This window comes from Saccoglossus kowalevskii, chromosome 2 (genome assembly GCF_978046115.1).
Source record: "Saccoglossus kowalevskii chromosome 2, keSacKowa6.1, whole genome shotgun sequence".
Classification (NCBI taxonomy): domain Eukaryota; kingdom Metazoa; phylum Hemichordata; class Enteropneusta; family Harrimaniidae; genus Saccoglossus; species Saccoglossus kowalevskii.
Window position 1 is genome coordinate 18,939,594 of NC_140642.1, and position 23,926 is coordinate 18,963,519.

The following is a 23,926-nucleotide window of genomic DNA, read 5'->3' on the forward strand; positions in this document are numbered from 1 at the left end:
AGCACTTATGTTCTGTTGCACCCCCTTCCCCCCAAAACGTATACCGGTAATAAGTGACAGAAATATGCATCTCATTATACACCAAATGACATTTTAAAAAGGCTATCCATCCCTGAGACAACATTTCAAAATAACACTAGCTAGGTGGTTTTACTATATGTATTTGCTTGATGTGGCTTTTGCCATTTAATATCTAAACTTGGTAAAATACACAAGAATATTTTGCAGTTTTTTTATTAACGAATAAAACTTTTAAAGACATTATTGTAAATCACCGGAAAAACAAAGTGAAAAGAAAAAAATATAGCAAGCAGGGGTGTTATATCATATGTTCATCGTCAACACTCACACAATGCTTTTAATTAAGAATAACAAGTACATGCAGGTTTTCAATAAATTAGTCAATAAATACTCATTTATGACGTTTATTCATTATACAAGAATATTGGATAATATTTTTCCAACATTGTTTCTAAAATGCTGATGCTGATAGCTTTTTGAAATAAGAAGAAAAATATGTAATGGGAAAACTATATAGAGAGCAAGTAAGAGTTTAGTTGAGTGTATGTACATTGTATGTCTTGTGATACATGCATGCAAAGTCTCAAAGTGTATTACAGCTCAGGCAAATCTATGCAGCAGACTTGCGCAACCAAATGCATCAATAATACAAGCATGTGTGCATCAAAGTCCTATTGTGTTCAATGTATCTACTAAGTTTAAAGCGCGCCCCTTACTGAATTTTTGGTTCTGCCAGTGATTCCATCTTAAAGTGCAGCAGTCGTCGCGCTGCGCATGTGCGACATTTGTATTGATAAACATTGATTTTCCCACAATCCAATGTGCTCTTCAAATGGAAATCACAAGTACGAGGTTTGACCTGGGCTCGATTTCTTCGATGCCTTCCAATAACATGAAAATTACTTAATTAAAGCTTGGAAATGCCTCAGTTCGTACTCTTTGATCTGCGCAACAGTCAAAGTCGCCATCTTTGTTTATATGAGACCCATATATCTCGCACATGCGCAGGGCGTCGACTACCGCGCTTTAAACTAAATTCGTCCACAGTCCTGGAATGGTGACAATTTTCAAGCACTGTTGGCCTAAAATGGCTGTCATTCAGCCAGCCTGAATCAGATCATGAAACAAATGCATGTGCATATATGCATGATGTATGTGTGCAGTTTGAACTTGATTGGTTGATCACACTGACGAACAACTTAGCAAACAGCATGGGGGTCAATAATAAGTCCCTGTTTTTGGACTGCATTTGCAATCAGGGACTAACTCAGCACTAATTATTGTAACAATTACCTGTTGCTAATATTGATTTTAATTCAAGTTCAAATACTAAAACTGTGGTGATATAATTTCACTATAATTTGATAACATTCGAGAGAACATAAAAATGATGTAAAATTTCTGCGACTCTGTGAAATTCGCAGGCAAAAGTAACACAAGATTCACTTGGCACAAAATCACAATCCAGAAATCTTATGCATTAAACAAAAATTGTGCATTTCAATCTGCTGAAAGCTTCCACAGAAAATCATGGATTATGATATCTACCCGGTAGATTGTTTAAAAGAGCTCTAGCAGGCGATGCATATTTGTTTAATAATCAAAGATAGCACTCTTATGCAAATAGCTGCATTTGCATAACAAGATCAGCATAATTATGCTTTGAACTCTTGTTCATTTATTGTATGCAGCACAAGGCATGCATGCATCACTAGGCAATGTGCCAAAATGTTGGCACATCATAATGCTAAATATTATGCATTGTTTCTGTAGTTTTTTTTTTTTTGGACATACATTTCTATTGGTTGCAGGTCTTGAATAACAATCATGGGAAAATAGGGGGGAAATTATGTCTGTTTATTTTGAGAAAAGTGAGAAAAGTGGACTTTGGTGTGCAAAGTGTACAAAAAATATTAATCATGGATGAGAATTATCTTGTACAAAAGTTCAGTATACAAATTGTCATCATTTGACAATATCAGTTCATCTCATACATGTTGTATGTAGTTCTAGGTATTAACTTTGATGCCAGTTAAAATATAGCCACCTGTGCCACTCATATTCATCAGAGGATGTGTTCTCATCGGTAAAACCTGTGAAATAAACAGTAAATTTCATCTTGTTAGATGGTTCTACCCAGCTTAATGTTAAATATAAATAAAACTACTTGCATCGGTACATACATGTAGTTTAAGTCAGGTTATCATTGATCAACATTAGAAGTGACTGGAGCCTTTATCTACATCAAATTTTATTCATGATTGACACTGATGATATATGGAAGTAATAACAATACATTTAACACATCACTTTTCTGTTTGTTCACTCAGACAATCATTCAAACCACATAACATTAATTCCATGTATCTTTAGGGTTTTGCACTAGATTACAAACTAATTAAGGAAATATTCAATGGCCATACATTAAAAGATGCACAAATGGATTATTTAGTTCATATAGTAACTTACTTGGTATTCTCGTAACCAGGATTCTGTGATTTTCACATTAACAGTCTCTTTGGATTCCCGTATTTTCCCAAAACATTCATACAAAGGCTGCAATGTACAATATTTAGAATGAATGGTAGTGTGGACCATGTGACTGAATGGCAATGTGGACCATGTGACTGAAAGGCAATGTGGACCATGTGACTGAAAGGCAATGTGGACCATGTGACTGAAAGGCAATGTGGACCATGTGACTGGATGGCAATGTGGACCATGTGACTGGACGGCAATGTGGACCATGTGACTGGACGGCAATGTGGACCATGTGACTGGACGGCAATGTGGACCATGTGACTGAACGGCAATGTGGACCATGTGACTGGACGACAATGTGGACCATGTGACTGGACGGCAATGTGGACCATGTGACTGAATGGCAATGTGGGCCATGTGACTGAATGGCAATGTGGACCATGTGACTGAATGGCAATGTGGACCATGTGAATGAATGGCAATGTGGACCATGTGAATGAATGGCAATGTGGACCATGTTACTGACATTGGACCATGTGACTAAGAGTGTGGACCATTTGGCTGCATGGCAGTGTGGACCATGTGACTGAATGGCAATGTGGACCATGTGACTGACATTGTGGACCATGTGACTATAAGTGTGGACCATTTGGCTGCATGGCAGTGTGGACCATGTGACTTACTGGCAGTGTGGACCATGTGACTTTCTGGCAGTGTGGATCATGTGACTGGCATTGTGAACCATGTGCCTTGCAGTATGGACCATGTGAGTACATGGCAGCAGCATGAAATGATGTCAAACACACATTACTATACTTGCATTAACCAGATCTTGGTACACGTGAAAGGACGACAATTTGTAACACAATATCATACAATAGTCACCAGGTTTCACTGGATATAAATGCTAATGTGCATCTTACCTCTATGAGTTGACAAAACACAATGAATGGTCTGGATGGTGATAAGAACTCCAATAGCTTCAGTAGAATGGGTGCAGGATCAAATTTACACGCTATAAGAACGCTGCAGGTACCAAAAATAAAAATATCAATTGCAGGTTGCAAAACAGCAGAACAAATTACAGATGATGATGCACTGCAGGTCGTAGAGTTACAAGAGCAATACTGTTTTTAATGAGGTTTATTGTGTTGTCTCTGTATGCAACACATGGTAATACGGTATCTCACTATGGTTCTTCTGATAATACACGGATGAAGTGATTAACATCATTCAGTCAGTCAGAAGAAAAAGTGCATATAATAAATAACTGAAAATATTCTACGTACGCATCAAAATGTCCACTCTCTATCACAAATCTGGCATCTTCTAATTCTTGTTTTCGTTTCTCTTTTCTTGCTACTCTTTCTGGGTACTGAATAAAAATAATACTGTAAAATGACTAATTTTCACTGGGTTTAAATTTCACTGATTTACCATTTCAGGCATATTCAGTGGGTTTTAAATTCACGGTTTTATCATTTAGATAATATGTTTTATGCTAAATTTTACATACTCACTGGGTTTTAATTTAGCGCATTTTACAGTCAGCGAAATAAGCCAAATTAAAACCCAGTGAATAATTAACCATTTTACAGTAGTCAACCAACATTAAAAAATCACTTGTTTTGGTATAAGATGGAGGACAGCATCATTATGAAAATTTGTGATTTTTCACGTAACACTAACCGGTACACGCTTCCTCTTCCCTTTGCCGGAGTGGTTATTTTCTAATCCCCTCTCAGCATCATTATCATCTGTATCCTTAGCAGCACTGTCCTCTTCAATGATGCCATCATTCTGAAAAACTTTATCATCCGTATCTATGCAAGCCGGAGAATCGCCATTTTTTTTATCAGAAATCTTTGGGCAATTATTTTCACTTTCGGAGCATTTTGACGCATCCGTATCCAAAGGTGATGTCTCTAATTTTTCCGGAGTATTCTTTTCAACTAAATCATCACAAGAATTGTTGACATCCATTCTCTCATCTTTTTCATCTAAAATAAGTGCATCCTTATTTGGAAATTTATCTTCACTATTGGAGCATTTTAGATCATCATCTTGTACGCTAGGTGAAGTCTCTACTTTCTTCGGAGTATCTTTTTTATCAAAATCACCAGAAGAGTTTTTGGCAGCCATAACGTCATTTTTCTCTGCTAAGACTATTGCATCATTGCTTGGTGAATTATCATCAAAGATATTTGATGGTGAGTCTGTCCTTTGTTTCTTAACTTTCTCATCTCCAGAACACTGACAGTCTGTGTTCTTTGGAGATGTACTGTACTCTTCTTTGAGTTCAGATTCTGTATTGAGTTTCAGGCTACCTGCTTGGTTCAGTGGAAAACTGTGTAGGGTCTTGTAATATTCTTTAGGGAAGTTATAGCCATCAGTGGCAATTCGTAAAGGACTATCACCTATATAAAGCTGTACAACTGTTCCATATCCTGTGTCAGACAGACAAAAAATTGTATCAAAGCTTTACACTTCCATTACATTCATCTAATACAAGCCGAGAAATACAGAATATTGAAAACTGCGTTAAAATCATACAAGATGCAGCGTTAGCAGAATTGCATGCTGGGTAATCACACTTATTTTTCTTCAAATCATATTTTGTACACTACTTTTCAAAGTCCAGGTTTTGTCATGAAATGTGTGAAAGTAACTTTTGCAAAAAAATAGCTTCATTGCCGGCATTGGAAGCCTAATTGTTCAGTCTCATTGGACAATTGGCAAATTGTTGGGTCCAGAGTTGAGCAACTGTGATCCAAACGGCAGATTTTGGGCAATTTTCATTCAAATTATTTTAATACATCGCTCAGAAAATATTCTGCAGTTCAAATGTAATAAGAGTACAACAAATCTACACAAGTTAACACTGTATGTATTTTGCAAAGAAAGAACATGCTTACAAATACTCACAAATGATAACTATATACCATACAGAAAAGGGAATGATGTATTTGACATTATAAGGTCAATCTGATGGTGAAAATCAAGATACAGATAATGACTAACCTCCCATGCGATCCATTACCGCCCCAAGAAGCAGGCCCATGCAGCTTTCAACCACTAATACTTTCATGTTGGCATGTATGTTACCAAAGGTCAATATCTGACCCATTGTGTCGTATCGGATAAAACTGGAATGAAATTCACATGTAAATATTAAAATAACCGATGCAGTCTGGTTTTAGGGCTGATGAGTTACCAGTGTAACTTGCAAAGTACATGCATTGCAAGAAGAAGGAAAAGTTCACATCTTATAATTGAGGCTAAGAACCAGCCAATCACACTTAGTGTAACATTGGAGGCCAGAAACAAGCCAATCACACATAGTGTTATAATTGAGGCCAGAAACCAGCCAACCACACATAGTGCTACAATTGAGGCTATGAACCAGCCAATCACACTTTGTGTTACAAGTGAGGCCAGAAACCAGCCAACCACACATAGTGCTACAATTGAGGCTATAAACCAGCCAATCACACTTTGTGTTACAAGTGAGGCCAGAAACCAGCCAACCACACAAAGTGATATAATTGAGCCCGGAACCAGCCAATCACACATAGTGCTACAATTGAGGCTATGAACCAGCTAATCACACTTTGTGTTACAAGTGAGGCCAGAAACCAGCCAATTACACATAGTGTTATAATTGAGGCCAGAAACCAGCCAACAACCAAAGTGATATAATTGAGCCCGGAACCAGTCAATCACACATAGTGCTACAATTGAGGCTATGAACCAGCCAATCACACTTAGTGTTACAAGTGAGGCCAGAAACCAGCCAATCACACATAGTGTTATAATTGAACCTGGGAACCAGCCAATCACACATAGTGCTGCAATTGAGGCTAGAAGCCAGCCAATCACACATACCGGTAGTGCTACAATTTGAGGCTGAGAACCAGCCAATCACACATAGTGTTGCAATTGAGGCTTATAGCACACTCATTAATATTGTCCTAATGCACACACAGAAAATATAGAGTTCTGTATTCAACACCATGTATCCGGTACATATGATGGGTATTTATAACTTACACTATTTTGGGTGATGCTTTAGTGTAGTACATTTCACATAACAGTCTTGTAGTGGGCTTCAGTATCTTGAATATTGGTATATGTCTGGAAATAAAGAAATATTTCTCAAGTTACTAATATGTAAAAAGCATCATATAAAATAAATGCCAAGACCTAAATCTAACCGCAGTGTGGCATTTATTAGAGTCATTGATCACATAACATGTAAACAAACAACGGTTTTAAGGAATAATTGGCAAAAACTACTTCTTGTACCTCCCATGCCCCTGTACGTGAAAGTAGGATCTTTATAAAGGTCTGAAAACACCAAAACAATTCAATTTTCTTTACTTAAAAACACCCCAATACATTCGTTTTTTGGCAAACTTTGACAATTTGAGACCATTACCTAAATTCACTTTGCATACATCACATGGGACACAATATTGAACATGACACTGTTTACAAATGTGACACTTTACACAAGCTTTAGCGGTGATGGTGTATAACCTTTGACCCACATTATCGAGTATCATTAGAGGTGATAGAGACATCCACAGCCACACAGTAATATGAGATATGTCAGTGATGCAAAAAACAATTATATAAATAATTGAAATTTCTTGATTTGTAGTTTATAACACTCATGTGAAAAACATTGATTGTCAAATATATTTTTTTATAAAATCTGGAGCAGATAAAACACATTTCTTAACTTTTCCATGCACTATATCATATTCTCACTGGATAACTGTACTTGCATCATAGAATCAACACAATGGCTATTATAAATTGGAAAGTATTTACAAAGCAGATAGTGTATCATTAAATATTACATATTGTCTTACTTGTCTTTTTTCTTCTTGATATATTTTGCTTGGGAATAAATATTCTTTTCTTTGAATGTTGCACTGTTTTCCACAATCTGTCCAATTAGATCCTGCAATAAGCAATGAAAACAAAATAAGACTTAAAACTAAATTAGACTTAAATTTGATTTTATGTGATAATTAATTCCTTAATAATTACTTGCTTTCAGTAAAACAATGATCACCTCTATGGGAAATTTCTGGAATGTTGGCTAATTGTGAAATTAAGCAATTATTAAATTTTTGATTAGAAACTGGTAATTTACTCATACTTTGACTGTTGGCTCCAAAATTAAGGTTCATTTCCAGAAATATTGAAGAATTTAAGAAAAAGGTGCAGACAAATTTTGGGAAAAAGTCTGGTGGTGAAAATTTTAATTTGTGTCTACTATTAACAGAAGTTCTAAAAATCATACGTACTGTGATATACACCAACGGACCAATAGTGTATGGTGTGTACTAACACTTGTGTTCAAGATTAAGATTTCTTAATTAGAATTAACACATGAATTGTGTTCCTAAAACTGAACACACTAAAATGTCCTCGGTTGTAGTTTTACCTCTCCTTTTAGACCATCTTTCTTGAGTGCCAATATTTCATTGTGAGATAACTTCTGTGCTGTGTTGTCATCAACGATATTTCTATTGTCACCAACTGCGTCTGACCCTGTGGTTAACATAATTATAGTACCTTCAATCTCAAATTCTAATAACAGTGACATAGTTATAAACCACAAGAATAGTGTTTGGTGTCAGGAATGAAGTATATACTGTAATGGTCAGTGGAAGAAATGGTTTGTAGTTAATGATTAGACAAGTTAGAATGTACAATGCTGTCAAAATTAATATATTAAATTTCATACAGGGAAATAATGAAGAACGGAAAAAATAACAAAAGTCACCCTATTTTATAAATCTCTAAAAAAATGCACATGAGCAATTAAAATATGATTTTGAGTTTGACAGAACTTATTTACTTAAGCATATGCGCTACTAATGTATTTATCACCCATCTAAAACTTCATCACGTATGCGTATTTAAAAATACAATGTAAAATTTTAATTGAGATGTATTATAAAGTTATCTTCATTGAGTGTTTAGTCACAATCCATCAGAAGAGCATGGATGAATATTTTGATTTCATTATGTTTGACATTACCTGTACTTTCTTCTTTGACCACCGACAGTTTACGACTGTACACTTTTGTGATTGTCCTTTTAGTGATCTCCCACGTTGTCCCATAACTCTCTCCTATTGCAGGATCCAAGTCAAAAAACTTTCTATCAAGATGAATTTTTCTGGAAAAAGAATACCGTAATGGCTCTATTATAAGCGCATGTGCTTACTAGTACGTGAATTACAGGTGTTTCTATGATCGAAATAATATTTTATTGACACTGTATAAGATGAATTTTTCTGGAAAAAGAATACCGTATTGGCTCTATTAGAAGCACATGTGGTTACGTGAAATACAAGTGTTTCTATGATCAAAAAAATATGTTATTGACACTATATATTACAAATGTAATTTTTGGTTTATATGTGCATCCATTTAAAAAGGGCTTCTAATAAAGCAAATATAGTATTAAAAGCCTCCTCTTTCTTATAAAATAGTCCTATAAGTTATTGGGGTACATGTATTTACATTAGTTCCCATCATGCTTTACTAAATCATAGAATTTGGACCAAAGTTTTGAAGAACTGATGGGTTGTAAACAGTGATTTGAAAATATTTTGGTCAAATACGAGTGCTCATTCTTTTTAAAATCGGCAATGTTTGCTTTCAGCTTAGGTCAAGTCATGATGTCACATTGAAATTGTAATCTTTGACTACTGCTCTCTCGACACAATAGACATTAGGACTTTGATAAATTTGGAATGTCTATATTTCTGCATTTACTTTTGGCATTTTAGATGCATTTGATTTCAATATACATTATTCTGACCACGGCCATTGCTGTTCAATAGCAAAGCTCTTTTTGTGAATTCTAAATACGCATAATCAATAAATAAGCAGCCAGGACGAATCCTGGAACGAATGTGCATGGATGATGTTTATGTTAAAACCGTTATCCAACAGCAATGAGCACAGTGTGAATAGAGTCAATTAGAATCTCAATTACTTCTGTGAGACCACCACTCACATATTCAAAGTGAATATTGCTTGCTGATTGTGGCTGTGATTTGGCTCGAAGTATAGCCACTGTACTCTATAGGTCGGAACAATTCACGAAGTCGGAAAGTCTCATGTCAGGATTGACATTTATTGAACTTTGAAAAGGAAACATCAACAACGGCTTGAAACAACAACAAACGTAAAAATAATAATAACGATAACAATGGCACGAGGACCTCAAGTGTCACATGACACAAAACTCAAGTTGTGATAGATCGGTTTTAAACCAATCACTGATCGCGGTAATAACGTCATAGGTCAAATACAATGTATGATATAATAGGAATACGAATAATCTAAACTAAACATCAAAGCTATTGCTGAACAGAAATAATACAGCGAATTGAATATTAATTATAGAAAACATTTTGAAGTCTAACTAGACAATTCAAACTTAATCAACAAACACACCTATGATTTGCATCTCGCCCCGACATACTCCGGGCACAAACGAGTTGCTGGCAAACCTGTATCAAAACATAGTGGGTTTGCTTAACTGTAGAATCAATGTAAAATGCTCAAATATTCAATAAAGGGAACATTATAACATAGAATTATGATACAAATGAATATCTTGCCTAAATTGTGCAATATTCATTATTATGAGAAATACTGTTCTTACTTATTTCTAGTGTTCAGTAATAAATCACTGTTTTGAAAAGAGTTCTCTGGTGATATCGAAAAGTTTGTAAAAGAGTCTCTATGTGATAAAGAGTCAATGTAATTATTCACACAGAATTATCATTGTACTGCATGGTGATTCTTTGTTTGGCTAGTTGAGCTGCCTTTCTTCGTGATTGTCTGTGAATTTGCGTTGTGTTAGAATTGTCTACTTCATCATTGATTGGTTGTGAATCGATCAATGACGTCGCAGATATGTCCGTTGATATTTCTTGATCAGATTGCGTGTTGTCGGTTGATATCTCTAATGGATATAAACGTGAAATGTCTCGGTTGGTCATTCCACTTTTCGTCTTGATTTCTGCTGCGCGAACAATACCGTCCGAACCTGGTAATAACTTGGTAACACAGGCTAGGTTCCAGTGAAGGCGCTTCTTGATGTCATCATGTACTAAAACTATATCACCAACTTTGATTCTATTGGTTTTGACACCCTTGTGTTGGTTGATGTGCCGTTCGCGAAGAGCGGCGATATATTCATGCGACCAACGCCTCCAGAAGGCATCTTGAAGCATAGTGAGGTAACGATATCGGTGATTTGCAATGTGATGATTCATCAAGATATTGGGGTTTGTGACCGTTTCAGTAGCTTGTGGTAAACTGTGTATACTACGCCCGTTGATCAAATGTGAAGGTGTGAGCGGATTCAGATCGGCGATATCTGAAGAAACAAATGTCAGCGGTCGTTCATTTATTGAAGATTCAATTTCGGTCAGAATAGTCTCCAATTCGACATAGGTCACACAGGATCGCCCAAGAACTTTCTTAAGGCTTGTCTTGGTAATAGAAATCATTCGTTCGAAGAAACCTCCGCACCATGGACTGCGCTTTGGAGTAAATTTCCATGCTATGCGTTGATCTGATAAATAGTGTTGTACTGTAGAATTTTGCATGATTTCTTTGAGCTGGTGTGATGCTGATACAAACGTTGACGCATTGTCCGATATGATGAGATTAGGTGTCGAGCGACGTGATGTGAAACGTCGGAGGGCTAATAGAAACGATTCAGTCGTAAGATCTCTGACGAGTTCTAAGTGTATGGCGCGCGTGATAGTACATGTGAATAGACAGATGTAGACCTTAACAATAGCTTGATTGATTGGGTCTTTGACGAATAAGTGTCCGGTGTAGTCTATTCCAATAGAAGAAAAGGGTTCAGATCGTTGTACTCTGAAGGTAGGAAGTGGCGCTGGAATTGGTTTGGAGTATGGCGTACCGTCTACTTTCTTGCAAATGACGCATTGGCGTAGAACTGCTTTGACGTAGCGTCGCATTGAGATTATCCAGTACCGCTCGCGTAATTGAGACGTGACTGCGTTAGTACCGGCATGTTGAAGACTTAAATGAGTGTCCCGAATTATCATTGTGGTGAACGCATGTTTACCGGGGATCAATATCGGGTGTACAGTGTTGAAGGGTAAGTTGGTATTCTGCAGTCGACCTCCTGCACGTAATAATTGATCGCTGTCGACGAATAGCTTGAGTTGCTTGCAGAGAATTCCAAGTTTACCATCGTTCTTGGTTAGTCTTCGAATTTCATCAGCGTAGTACATATGTTGAATATTCTGAATCCAAACTAGCTCGGCGGTCTCTAGTTCGGTCGGTGAGGGCGCTGTTGTTTGTTGATTGTTGTCATCTGGAGAGGTCAATATGGCTGTCTTCTTTGTGCGTTCTCTCAACTTGTTAATGAAACGTAATACAAACGCTGTAACTCTAAGTAGATGTGATAAATTTTGATAATGTTCGATCTGGAATACATTGTCAATATTGTAGTTGACTTCTGTGGAAGTTTCTGTGACTGAGATTGATTGTTCGCGTATCGTAGGCGATATGAATGGAGGGCCTAGTTGTGCGTTTTCTAAATTTGGCATTGTTGTAACAACAGTGTGAAGTACTGTCTGTTCAGAGACTTCAGTGGGCGTTGAAGATGGGGCTTGCGTATATGTGGATACTGAAGTGTCCCCTGTCTTCACACGTTGATCAGAATTGGTTGTGTTTGGAGTATCAAATAACTCGCATCTGGGCCAGTGTTGTCGATTAGTTAACCAAAACGGTCCGTTCCACCACAATTTTGATTCTGATAGCTCAGCTGGTGTGATACCTCGGGTTACTAAGTCGGCTGGGTTCTCTGCTGTATTGACGTAGTGGAGTTCCTGTTGAAATGAGTTGATTTCTGTCACACGATTGCGAGTAAACACATTCTGTTTACCTCGTCCATGTAGCCAATGTAATGTTATCTGACTATCTGACCATAACACATATTTTGAGATTGAGTATTTCCGTTCAAGGGATTTACCAACAAATTGACTAAGTCGTGTTCCAATCAGGGCTCCCATTAACTCTAAGCGTGGTATTGTTAGGGTTTGCTTGTTTATGGGAGCAACTCGTGCCTTTGCCATCACTAATGTAGATTCGGTGTCAGATACTAAATACACTGCGGCTCCGTAGGCCTTGTCTGATGCATCAGAAAATGTGTGAATTTCAACACTAGTCGGATTGTTGACAAAATATTTGCGCTGGATGTGATTGTTCGTCATCTTGTAGAGATCATCGGCTATATTTTGCCATTGTTGTAGTATTTCAGAGTCGATGGGTGTATCCCAGTTGTGATTGGTGATCCATAAATGTTGAATGATCAATTTTGCTTTGATATGAACAGGAGAAAACAAACCTAGTGGATCATATAGACTAGCGCTATATGCTACGATATCTCGCTTAGAAGTGAATTGTCCGAAGTTCGGCGTTTTTAATGGTTTCACGCGCAGAAGGTCAGCTTTAGAATCCCAGCGGATCCCGAGAATTGATAAGTCAGACTTTGAGTTGGATCGACCATCAATATCAATAACTTGTCTCAGAAATGCATCATTAGTGTTCCAGGAACGTAAGTTAAACTTGCGTGTAGATAGGATATTGATTGATTGTTCATAGAACTGTAATGCTTCCATTGAAGATGCGCAACTAGAAACTACGTCATCGACGTAAATGTCCTGTTGTAGAACTTGGGCTGTCGATTTTGAAGAGTGTTCATTCGTTAAATGTTTGATGGCTGCATTCAATATGAAGGGTGAACATGTAGCGCCGAATAGAACTGACTTGAACTGGAAGGTTTCGAAAGGGCTATTAATATTGGTTGAGTCCGTTAACCATAGAAATTTAGTGTATTTCCGGTCGGCTTCATGTAGACTAATTTGTAAGAAAGCCTTTTCAATATCTGCGGTTAATGCTATGGGGTCTGCTCGAAATCTCAGTAGTATAGACGTTAATGAATTGAGAAGTGGGGGTCCTGTATCTAAACACTGATTGAGGCTGGGCTGGTCCTTACCAGTAGTTGCTGAACAGTCGTACACTATTCTAATTGGAGTAGACTCGCTGTCCTTCTTGACCGAGCGATGAGGTAAGTAGTGCCCGATATCTGTACTATCATCGGTGACTCTCTCAATAAAACCTCTATGCAACTGATCATTGATAATGTTGTCGTAAACTTTGACAAGTTTGTCTGGTAGCTTGGCGATCATTTTTCTGGTGCGAGTATTTGCTGCTTGATAGTTGGTATGTAAGGTAGGGTGTTCCGGTTTCCAAGGTAATTTAGCTGTGTATCTTCCATCTTCGGTGGTGAGGCAATGATCAATATATTGTGTGTATTGTTCATTTTGTGCTACTTTGAGTTCGCTTGACTTGATTGTATCGTAAACACCAACTGTCTCTAAATCCCAAAATGAGCTGACTAAACTATCGAGTTCAGTATCTGGGGCTTTCACACTGGATATATGAAAAGTCTGGATATTTCTTCCCCTCCGTCTAGTTGAAGGAATAGGCCCTGATAAGAGATAGCCGAAAGCGGAAGAAACTGCGACAGGACTGCAACCTCTAATGATGTGGGATCCAACATAGTCCCAATAATGGTCAGCACCAATCAATACATCCACAGTCATGTTAGTGTCGTGAGAAAGTGGGTGTGCTAATTTGAGGTTGCGTATATGTGATATATTGCGTAAATCGTGTGTGAGATTGTTATCTAAATTATCGGAAATTTCATTGACTATGAGCAAGTCGATTGCGCTCTTTATACCATCTATCTGTAGAAGACCGACAGTGGTACGAGGTATCGTTTTATACCCTGTTTTCGAATTGGAAAATGATTTCAGATTGAGAGTTTCCGAGTAATTGGGATTTGCATTTATCGAATTTGCAAACTTTGTTGTCACAAAACTCCTATCAGCCCCCTCATCAAAAAGGACTGTAGCGACCCTAGAAACACCATTGCCAAATGTGGTGATTCGTGCGGTTTTCAGCAAGACGCGCGGTGGTGGGTCGGTATTTGACCGCCTATTGAGAAATGGTCGCTTGGGAGAGTGATTTGATACATGCGCGAAATTTATGTGGGTATCGCTTGATTTATTTTGCTGGGTGTCTGTCGAAATAGTCGAGTGAATTGAAGTATGATGCTTGCCTTTGCACGTGCGACAAGTCCAACGGGAGCGACATTCTCGCAAAAGATGATGACCTAAACAATTAAAACAGAGCTTGTTATCATGTATAAATTTCAAACGATCTGTGCGTGTTGTTATGGTACGACAGTCTGTGGTATAATGTTTACCATTACAGTAAGTGCAATGTGGTGATCTGGGTGTATACTGCTGTGATTTAGCATTGTTTTGTGCAGTGTGTGTTCTGGCATTAGCAGTATATTTTGTTTTGTTAGAGACATGTGGATTGCATTGATAGTTACCATGGGTACCAGCTGCTTGTTTTGACTGAGGATACTGACTGTTGGTATTGAAAGCAGCAACAGACGATGGGTAGTGATCGCTATCAGCAGCGTCGTCTGATCCAATGTTGAGAGCTTTGATTTCATGTAGCATTGCTTTGCTGAGCGTCGCCAAAGTCCATGTATCATCCGTGTTGGATCGAGAAAGTTGGCGTTGAAATTGAACTGGCAGTTGCTTGAGTAAAAACGGTATCAATAGCTTTTCGTAGTGAGATTCATCCTGTCCAAGAGCTTTGAGTGAGCGAATAGTTGTGTCTAGATTATCGTGAAATGTTCGCAAAGATGTGGCGTTATAATCGGGTGGTGCACGCGTCCATAATGACTCCATGTGCGCTTGAATAATAAGTTGTGTCTGTCCGTAACGCTTTTCTAGCAGTGCGTATGCCAGTTTGTAATTTTCGGCGGACATCTGATAGCCGTCTATGAGTTGCTTGGCGTCGTCGGCAACAAATGATCGCAAGTATGTAAACTTCTGTATATCGGTAATCTGCGTATTTGAATCAATTGTGGCCTTAAAATTGTCGTTGAATTCGTTCCATGTTAGTGGGTCTCCGCGGAAAATGGGTATCTCGAGGCGAGGCAGTTGAACAGTTTTGAGTTGAGGTGGGTGGCGTTGTACGCTGACTGGTCGTTGATTTGGGTCTAGAATTGAAGCAGGATTGTTTTGATTGACAAATAAAGTAATAAAAGCAACACGATTCAGTATATCTACCTCATAACTGTCAGTAGCGGCGAATTCTGGGTCGTCGATATCGATGAGACCCGTGACATATCCGTCGGCGGTGACTAGGGCTTCGACTCGCGTATCAACGGTTAACTTTCTTGCGGCGATTTCCCGATATGCGACGGTCTTGTCTTGAGCTGTCTCGTAGTTGGATACTAGTTGTTCAATGGGTTGTAGCACCGCTTGTAGCTTGACTCTTGCTCTATCTCTGTTCTTGATTAGCGTGGTGATTTTTGGTGCCATGTTGAAAACTGTGCTGGTTGAAACTTTCACTGTGTCGCGCGACTTTGAATTGCTCCGTTGAATCCTGGTCTCTTGCACCAATATATGGCTGTGATTTGGCTCGAAGTATAGCCACTGTACTCTATAGGTCGGAACAATTCACGAAGTCGGAAAGTCTCATGTCAGGATTGACATTTATTGAACTTTGAAAAGGAAACATCAACAACGGCTTGAAACAACAACAAACGTAAAAATAATAATAACGATAACAATGGCACGAGGACCTCAAGTGTCACATGACACAAAACTCAAGTTGTGATAGATCGGTTTTAAACCAATCACTGATCGCGGTAATAACGTCATAGGTCAAATACAATGTATGATATAATAGGAATACGAATAATCTAAACTAAACATCAAAGCTATTGCTGAACAGAAATAATACAGCGAATTGAATATTAATTATAGAAAACATTTTGAAGTCTAACTAGACAATTCAAACTTAATCAACAAACACACCTATGATTTGCATCTCGCCCCGACACTGATTGGCTGACATTGAACAAACTCATTAATATTAATAATAATTTACACACTATGATGTCATAAATGACAACAACATTGCTGGATTGGTCTTTTTTAGATCTAACTGCCATTTTAAATTTATAAAATTGTATATCTATTGAACATTTACAATATCCATAGTTTTAGTAAAACTCTGTAACAATTTTTAGTTTACACACAGTGCTGTAAAATGAACACAGTTATAAACATTTTTTATCACAAGAATGGCACTGCATGCACTTATAATTAAAAATAATTATTATGTTTCCAATAGGATATGGAGTATTTTGCTAACACTTTTTATTGGTATACTTTTTTGGACACTATTAATTTTAAATTCCTAAGCGACGATGTCAAAAGATCGATGTTAGAAAACAAAACTTATGTGCTTTAGTTTGGGGGTGTGGGTGGGGGTGGTGTGGTTGACCTCAAAAAGTCAAAAAAATCTTGGAGTATTTGCAGTTCGTTTTTTTTTCTATCCAATCATAGACAAAAATAACAGAAAATGAAAAAAACACATCCAAGACGAGAAAATGGTTTGGTCCGAGTGTAAATATGTGCATCAAATGATGTCAATTTCAGGGCATGAACCTAGAGCATGCGCAGAACCCAGAGAAGTAGTTTGCGCATGCGAATATTCCCTTCATTATTACAACCAACTGCCATGCCATACTACTGTCCAATTATCAATTTGTATTTAATGGTGAATGTAGTCTGACGCCATGATCAATATTTATCAATTAAGTTTCAGTGGGGGTGGGGGGTGGGGGATGGGGTTGAGAAAAAACTATCGGAATTAAGTTTTTTTATCCGACATCGATCTTTTGACGTCTTCCCTAAGGAGACTGCTGTATTTGTTTATCAAAAGTACTTTTTGCATTATGTGACCAAAATATCAAATATACCTTAAAGAGAATTTATAGAGACACTAAAAATGATGTCAATCTTTGGGGAATGTAAATTCTATCCTTATCTTTTGGCAGTTCATGTGCAGATTTCTTTGTTTCAACCACACAACCTGATGTTTGGGGATTTCTTCATCTAAAAATATTTTGTATGGCTGTAAAGTAAGTTTCGTTTACCATTGATGAATACAACTATAGAAAATTCATCAGCAAGTTATCAGTAATTTAAAAAAAAGAAGAAAAAAAAGAAGATTTTGAGAAAAATGTACGTTTTCAGAATGCATGAAGCACAGATACTTACCAAACTATTATCGCAAGCAAATATGTTAGTACAACCCACAATCACAGGAACTGTGGAATTATGGGATAACATCATTTGTTTGTTCATTCTATTTAAATATTTCTTTTGTTTCCCATTGTAGTCCAGTAATGTAATTGTATACATTTTGTGTAATTTTCTTGAGGGGTGGTTAATCATTAAAACTGATGCATGAGAAAAATGCATAAATTTTGTATTGCAAGTGTCAAAATCGCATTAAGAAACTAAGTAAAACACAGACTAGAAATATAAAACAATCTACGCATGATACAAAAATGTACACAAAGGCATGAGGATACATTCTAGTAATAGGGTTTTGCACTTTTCAAAATTGTGCATCTTTTGTGGGGGGTGGATATGTATAATATAAATAGAAGATCAAGATGAGAATTACCTGTCAATTTATTTCATTCAATCATATAAATGGCAAATGTTATTCAAACAAGATGTATGTACTGATACAGTTTGAAATATAAGGACTGTAAAACATTTTGAAATAGCCACATGCCATTTTAGCGAATTTGAGTCAATGCAGAAATTAACAGAATCTTAATTTAGCTAAAGTGCTAATACTTTCTTTTAAATGATCTAAAATGTACATCTTGAATTAAAGAAATTACTGCTGGAGGGGCAGGGTTAGGACTGGAGTTGCCTAAGGAACTATAACAAATTAGGTTAAAATATCGGATGAATATTTATTTCCTAATCAATTCTCCGTTGTATGATAAAAACAAAACGAAGGTTTTTTTCTTCAAAAAACCTAGATATTACTGTCAGGCAGTAAATTGTATAATTGCTAGTTCTTTCGATTGTCAAAATCGTTTATGCATGGGATTGACTCCTGCTCTAGACCTACACCCCCCCCCCCCACTCCCGATCTGGTTAATTCTCCCGATCTGGGGACAGTTTTCGTTCTAGTGCCATGCTGAAGGAGAGAATTCTTAACCAAGTTTGACGCGTTAGCCTGAGCGAATAGTGAAGGCGGAGAAATTACACAAACCTTTTCTTCCGAACTTGTACTAACTGCATATTTTTTCCTTTCTGCAGAATAACGTAATCATCTTCTTTAATCTTACTAGCCAGTGACATCTTAAGCGTTTAGTCGGCAGATGTGCGATGGAAAGAACTCAGAACCGGAAGTTGACAACACATGGACTGGTGTGCATTTGTTTCTTATATGTGTACTCCAATATTAGATTTTGTAAAACCTTAGTGGAGACTGTGTTTAAAACAAATTGAAATAATAATAGTGCAAATCGCAATTAATGGTTACAGTTGAAATTGCCGTATGTTACAAGCAATGTAACATTGCCAGTACTGGTGCTTACCAACCGTTAAATATTGGCTGACGTAGAACTTGGGTATATATCGCCCTCTATGACTAGTAAATCCATAAGTTTTAAACGTTTTTACGAAAAAGGGTTAATAATGAGTTTGAATCGATTCCATACACTATGTTAATATTCTTTATACTTTTACATCTTTTAATAAACTTATGGAATCTCTCGGTGAATGAGACTGTCCCAAGCAGTCTGTCTAGATAAATAAATCCTAATGTCTATAAGGAGTTTTACAAAATGTACACTGTAATGTAGACTGGCGCAGTCGGGCGATTAATTTGTTCACCTGTAATTGCGAAATCACCCCGTCGAGGTGATTTCGCGCTAACACTTTCATTTGGCGATTTTTTTAATTTTATTTAAACTACAAAAACAAATTAATCGCCTCGACTGCGCCAGTCTAACAGTAATGCTAGCCTTTCGCACACACAAGTTAAAACGCAAAGCAAATCAGATCAGCAAATCTGCCCAGCTGATTAAATGGGTATACATTTTCTGATAAAATGCGTTTGTAGAATACCGTACATTTGGTTAGACTTGCTTTCTGTCGGGGATTATTTATTTTTGCACTATTAATTTATTTACAGTGGTATACACATGACTTCGCGTGTACACCACCATTTTGTAATTACGTCACGTATTTCGGGATACTCACATATTTGCTTATTTTAGTAAAATAAAAAATAATCATCCCGACTGGAGAAAGTTTAAACTTTTGTGGGAAATGTGTTTTTTCCCTGAAGTCTTCCAAGGTATCATTCTCGACTCGTCGTGTCGGTATTTTTCGCAGTCAAAATTTTAATGTAATCTATTAAAAGTTTTCTAAAAATACGGCACTCCAACTCACTGCCTAGTGATGTCATAACTAATGCTTAACGAATGTACGTGACAAACCAATGAGCAACGTTCAGTGACCGTTATGCGATGAATAACCAACTTGATGAACTTGAAGTTGACCTTGGTTAGTCATGTATCGTTTCAGAGGGTCGGCAAGGGGTAATTTCGTGAGCTGTAATCAATTGTTTTTATTTTCGTAATAATGTAATTTAAATAAATAAAAAAACGTAAATTCGTAGACATGGGCAAGGTGTAAAATGTAATCAGTTATTTTATTCGTCCGTAATTTGTATAAAGATCTTATTTTTGTGGTAAGCGTTTAAAACATTTTCCGCATTGAATGTTGTTACAGCATTGCAGTAATTAGTACACAATATCCAATTTTGAATCTAGAACACAAATTATCAAATATATTATAAAAATGCAAAATGTAATTAGGAATTTGCTTTATCTGTAAAGTGTAAACAAACAAGTTTTACTGTAAATGGAACTTTCATTTTCTGTAACAACGTGAAATGCTCTTTTTAATTCCTGTATTCTGTACCAACTACCCCCCCCCCCTTGCATACACCGTGCAATGAGTTACAAACCGGTACGATAGAACACATACTAATTGCCAGTGTTACAAGTAATTATTCCCAAGAATTTGGGACTTCACCGTTAAAATACTAGTAGCGCCTACAATAGCATGATTATATTCACACTATTTAATGATAAAGATATGATAAACGTGTTCAATCACTAGTAATTATATTTATATTGAGTGAAAATGTACCAACAGTTCTTCGCCATTTGAAGACACTAAAACAGAAATAACAGTAATTGCTAAAACATCGCGATGAGGTATGGTGGTCAAAGTAATCGACTTATTTAATTTATTTTCTGTTGGCGCTGAAGACACATGCATTTTAACTCGATAAGACTGAAACTAAAGTTAGAAACTTGCAATGCCCGCGTATCCAAGACGCGCGTCCGTGACATGGCGTACTAAGAACAGTAGAACGTAAGCACGGATTAACGAACATTTGCAATAAGGATCCAGCAAAAAAGTGTGTCCGGAAAGGAATCACCGTCTTCTGCCAAATCGTCCCGAATGAAGCTGCATTGTATATAATACAATACTACGAACTGCTGTTACAATTATCATAGTTCGTCAGTGGCGGTGCATTCCTTTCAATTCGTAAAACACTTACCGGAGTATTTTTACGAAATTAACATCCTGTAACATCGGCGGACCAGAACCATGGCACACGGCAGTATACATGCAAGTCGTATATGTAGAGTACATCTTGGCTCCAATATTAACTTCGAGAAATATTTCAAACAACGTGAAAGCTTCACGAGAAGACAAGATGATCAGGTGGTTTATTTCTCCTACTCGGAAGATGGGAAGGAGCGACCATACTCTTTCCGGGAGATACGGGATGACCGTTCAGGCTTTGAGATATCGGAACACAGACTGCCACCGAGCCCTGGAAACGCGACAGTGACAGAAGTCGATTGGGATCGCGATGGTGATGCAGATTCGCCCGGAAATAAGTGTATCGAAGACGAGCCCGTGGAAGAGTTGTTACCCGTTGTGTGTGGTAAAGGATGCGTTGAAGATTACGACCACGATGAAGACTATCCGCTGTGCGGCCAGGTTGAGAAGAAATGTATTAGCGACCGAATTGATGGCTTATTTGAGAACAAAATACCAATACATACGCTACAAGAAGAACTCGACGACGTAATATCTGTGAAATCTGAGAGCGCAATTGTGCATGATGACAATCTCAGCGAATACTCCGAAGACAACTTAATCGCAGCTGGACATTGCGAAATGGAACGTTGTTTCAGCGTTCCGTCTTTGAAGATAGCTGATGAAGATCCGACACACTTTGTTGCCGTTAAAACAAGTTCATCGCACCTTGTATACAGAGCTCTGAAAAAATTTAAATCCAAGATCAGGAAAACGAGAAGTAATGTAAAACTGACAAAATCCGAAGTACAACTAGCGCGAAACCCGTCAGTGCTGAAGAGGATACACCGGGGGCTACATCACTACTTGAGGGCGTGTACACAACAGTCACACAGCAGACCAATCAAGGCAACACTGTACGTCCATTCGCCAGATTCGTTCGACATGTGTAAACTAAAGACAGATCTGTTGCTACATTTGATGAAATCATTTTTCTCTCCACACGAACCAATTCAAGTTGATTGGGCGCCCAATGTTGAAGACTCACTGGAAAAGTTAATAGAAGAAAAAGGAGCAAGGCCGAAATTTGGCGCGACAGTAGACACGTTACGCGCATGTAAGGCGGTCCTTGCGTTGACAGAAGAGGCTGCTATTTTGATTCGCCATAAAGACACATTTTTTCTTAATAGTATTTGCGACATTTTGGAAATTTCGAAACACAATCTTCTTGTATATATCGCAGACCTGTGATGTCAATATCAGCCCACGAACGAACATCATATAATACTATCTGAGTTGACAATAAATTATTCTGGTGTACAATTAGGTAAATAATATTAAAATTGAAATTATGTAAATAATTTGTCAGTGAAATATATCATGAATACCGATTGTGGTTTGTTGTGACACGGACTTATTAGAGATAATAAATCACCACTATCTGAATTACAGGTTTTTTATAAAACCATAGCTTTACATTATCACAACATAATGTAAACATTCATTACAATTAAAGCACCCTAATTTAACTTAATTTGTTACTACTGGGATAATGTAATTCCTCCAATGAAGTGTATGAAAAGACAGGGTTCTAGTGATCGTCTCATTTAACAATGGTGGCAGTAAAATTCGAGCTACCGTTTAAATTTTCCTAATGGATATAAATACGCGTGGCCGTGTATTCATATATTAAATATAATACCGGATTCTACCGTAAATTTGCTCATCCGAAAAATCGCCTTGGGCGATTTCACGGTTGGTGGGCGCTTATTTGGGGTTCAAAATTTCGAAAAAAGATCATCAAATATTTTTGGGGGACTTCTATTTTCATTGAAAATCTAACTACCGATACGCCGACTTCAACGCCGGCAGTTGGGCCTCCCAAGACGAAAGAAACTATTGCAGAAGCTAATCTAAAATTTGATACATTTTTTATTCTTGCTGAATTGAAAAGTGGTCCGCCTCAAATTTCATTACAATGTCACCCAGTGTCATCTTTCTCCAAAAAATCACTTTAACGAACCTGGTACGTCAAATACATTTTTTTAAATGTTATTCTTGTATTTTACTCATATATTTATATGGAGATACTAATATAGTCACTCTTGTATTCATAGGGAGATACTAATATAGCCACCCTTGTATTCATATGGAGATACTAATATAGTCACTCTTGTATTCATAGGGAGATACTAATCTCGCCACCCTTGTATTCATATGGAGATACTAATATAGCCACCCTTGTATTCATATGGAGATACTAATATAGCCACCCTTGTATTCATATGGAGATACTAATATAGCCACCCTTGTAGTCATATGGAGATACTAATATAACCACCCTTGTATTCATATGGAGATACTAATATAGCCACTCTTGTATTCATATGGAGATACTAATATAACCACCCTTGTATTCATATGGAGATACTAATATAGCCACTCTTGTATTCATATGGAGATACTAATATAACCACCCTTGTATTCATATGGAGATACTAATATAGCCACTCTTGTATTCATATGGAGATACTAATATAACCACCCTTGTATTCATATGGAGATACTAATATAGCCACCCTTGTATTCATATGGAGATACTAATATAGTCACTCTTGTATTCATATGGAGATACTAATATAGCCACCCTTGTATTCATATGGAGATACTAATATAGCCACCCTTGTATTCATATGGAGATACTAATATAGCAACTCTTGTATTCATATGGAGATATTAATCTCGCCACCCTTGTATTCATATGGAGATACTAATATAACCACCCTTGTATTCATATGGAGATACTAA

The 23,926-nt window shown here is 37.2% G+C and overlaps 1 protein-coding gene across 1 annotated transcript; it reads right to left on the reverse strand.

The window, feature by feature from the left end:
• Positions 1-409: 409 nt before the first annotated feature.
• On the reverse strand, positions 410-18,928 carry LOC100367773 (tRNA (adenine(58)-N(1))-methyltransferase non-catalytic subunit TRM6-like). The gene is made up of 11 exons (XM_078011271.2): positions 18,762-18,928; positions 8,561-8,700; positions 7,961-8,067; positions 7,380-7,471; positions 6,553-6,636; positions 5,524-5,648; positions 4,192-4,949; positions 3,792-3,877; positions 3,426-3,528; positions 2,491-2,577; positions 410-2,114 (listed from the first exon to the last, which is right to left on the reverse strand). Exons 1-11 carry the CDS (start codon positions 18,848-18,850, stop codon positions 2,031-2,033), a joined length of 1,755 nt encoding a protein of 584 aa, XP_077867397.2. The 5' UTR covers positions 18,851-18,928; the 3' UTR covers positions 410-2,030.
• Between the last annotated feature and the right edge of the window lie 4,998 nt (positions 18,929-23,926).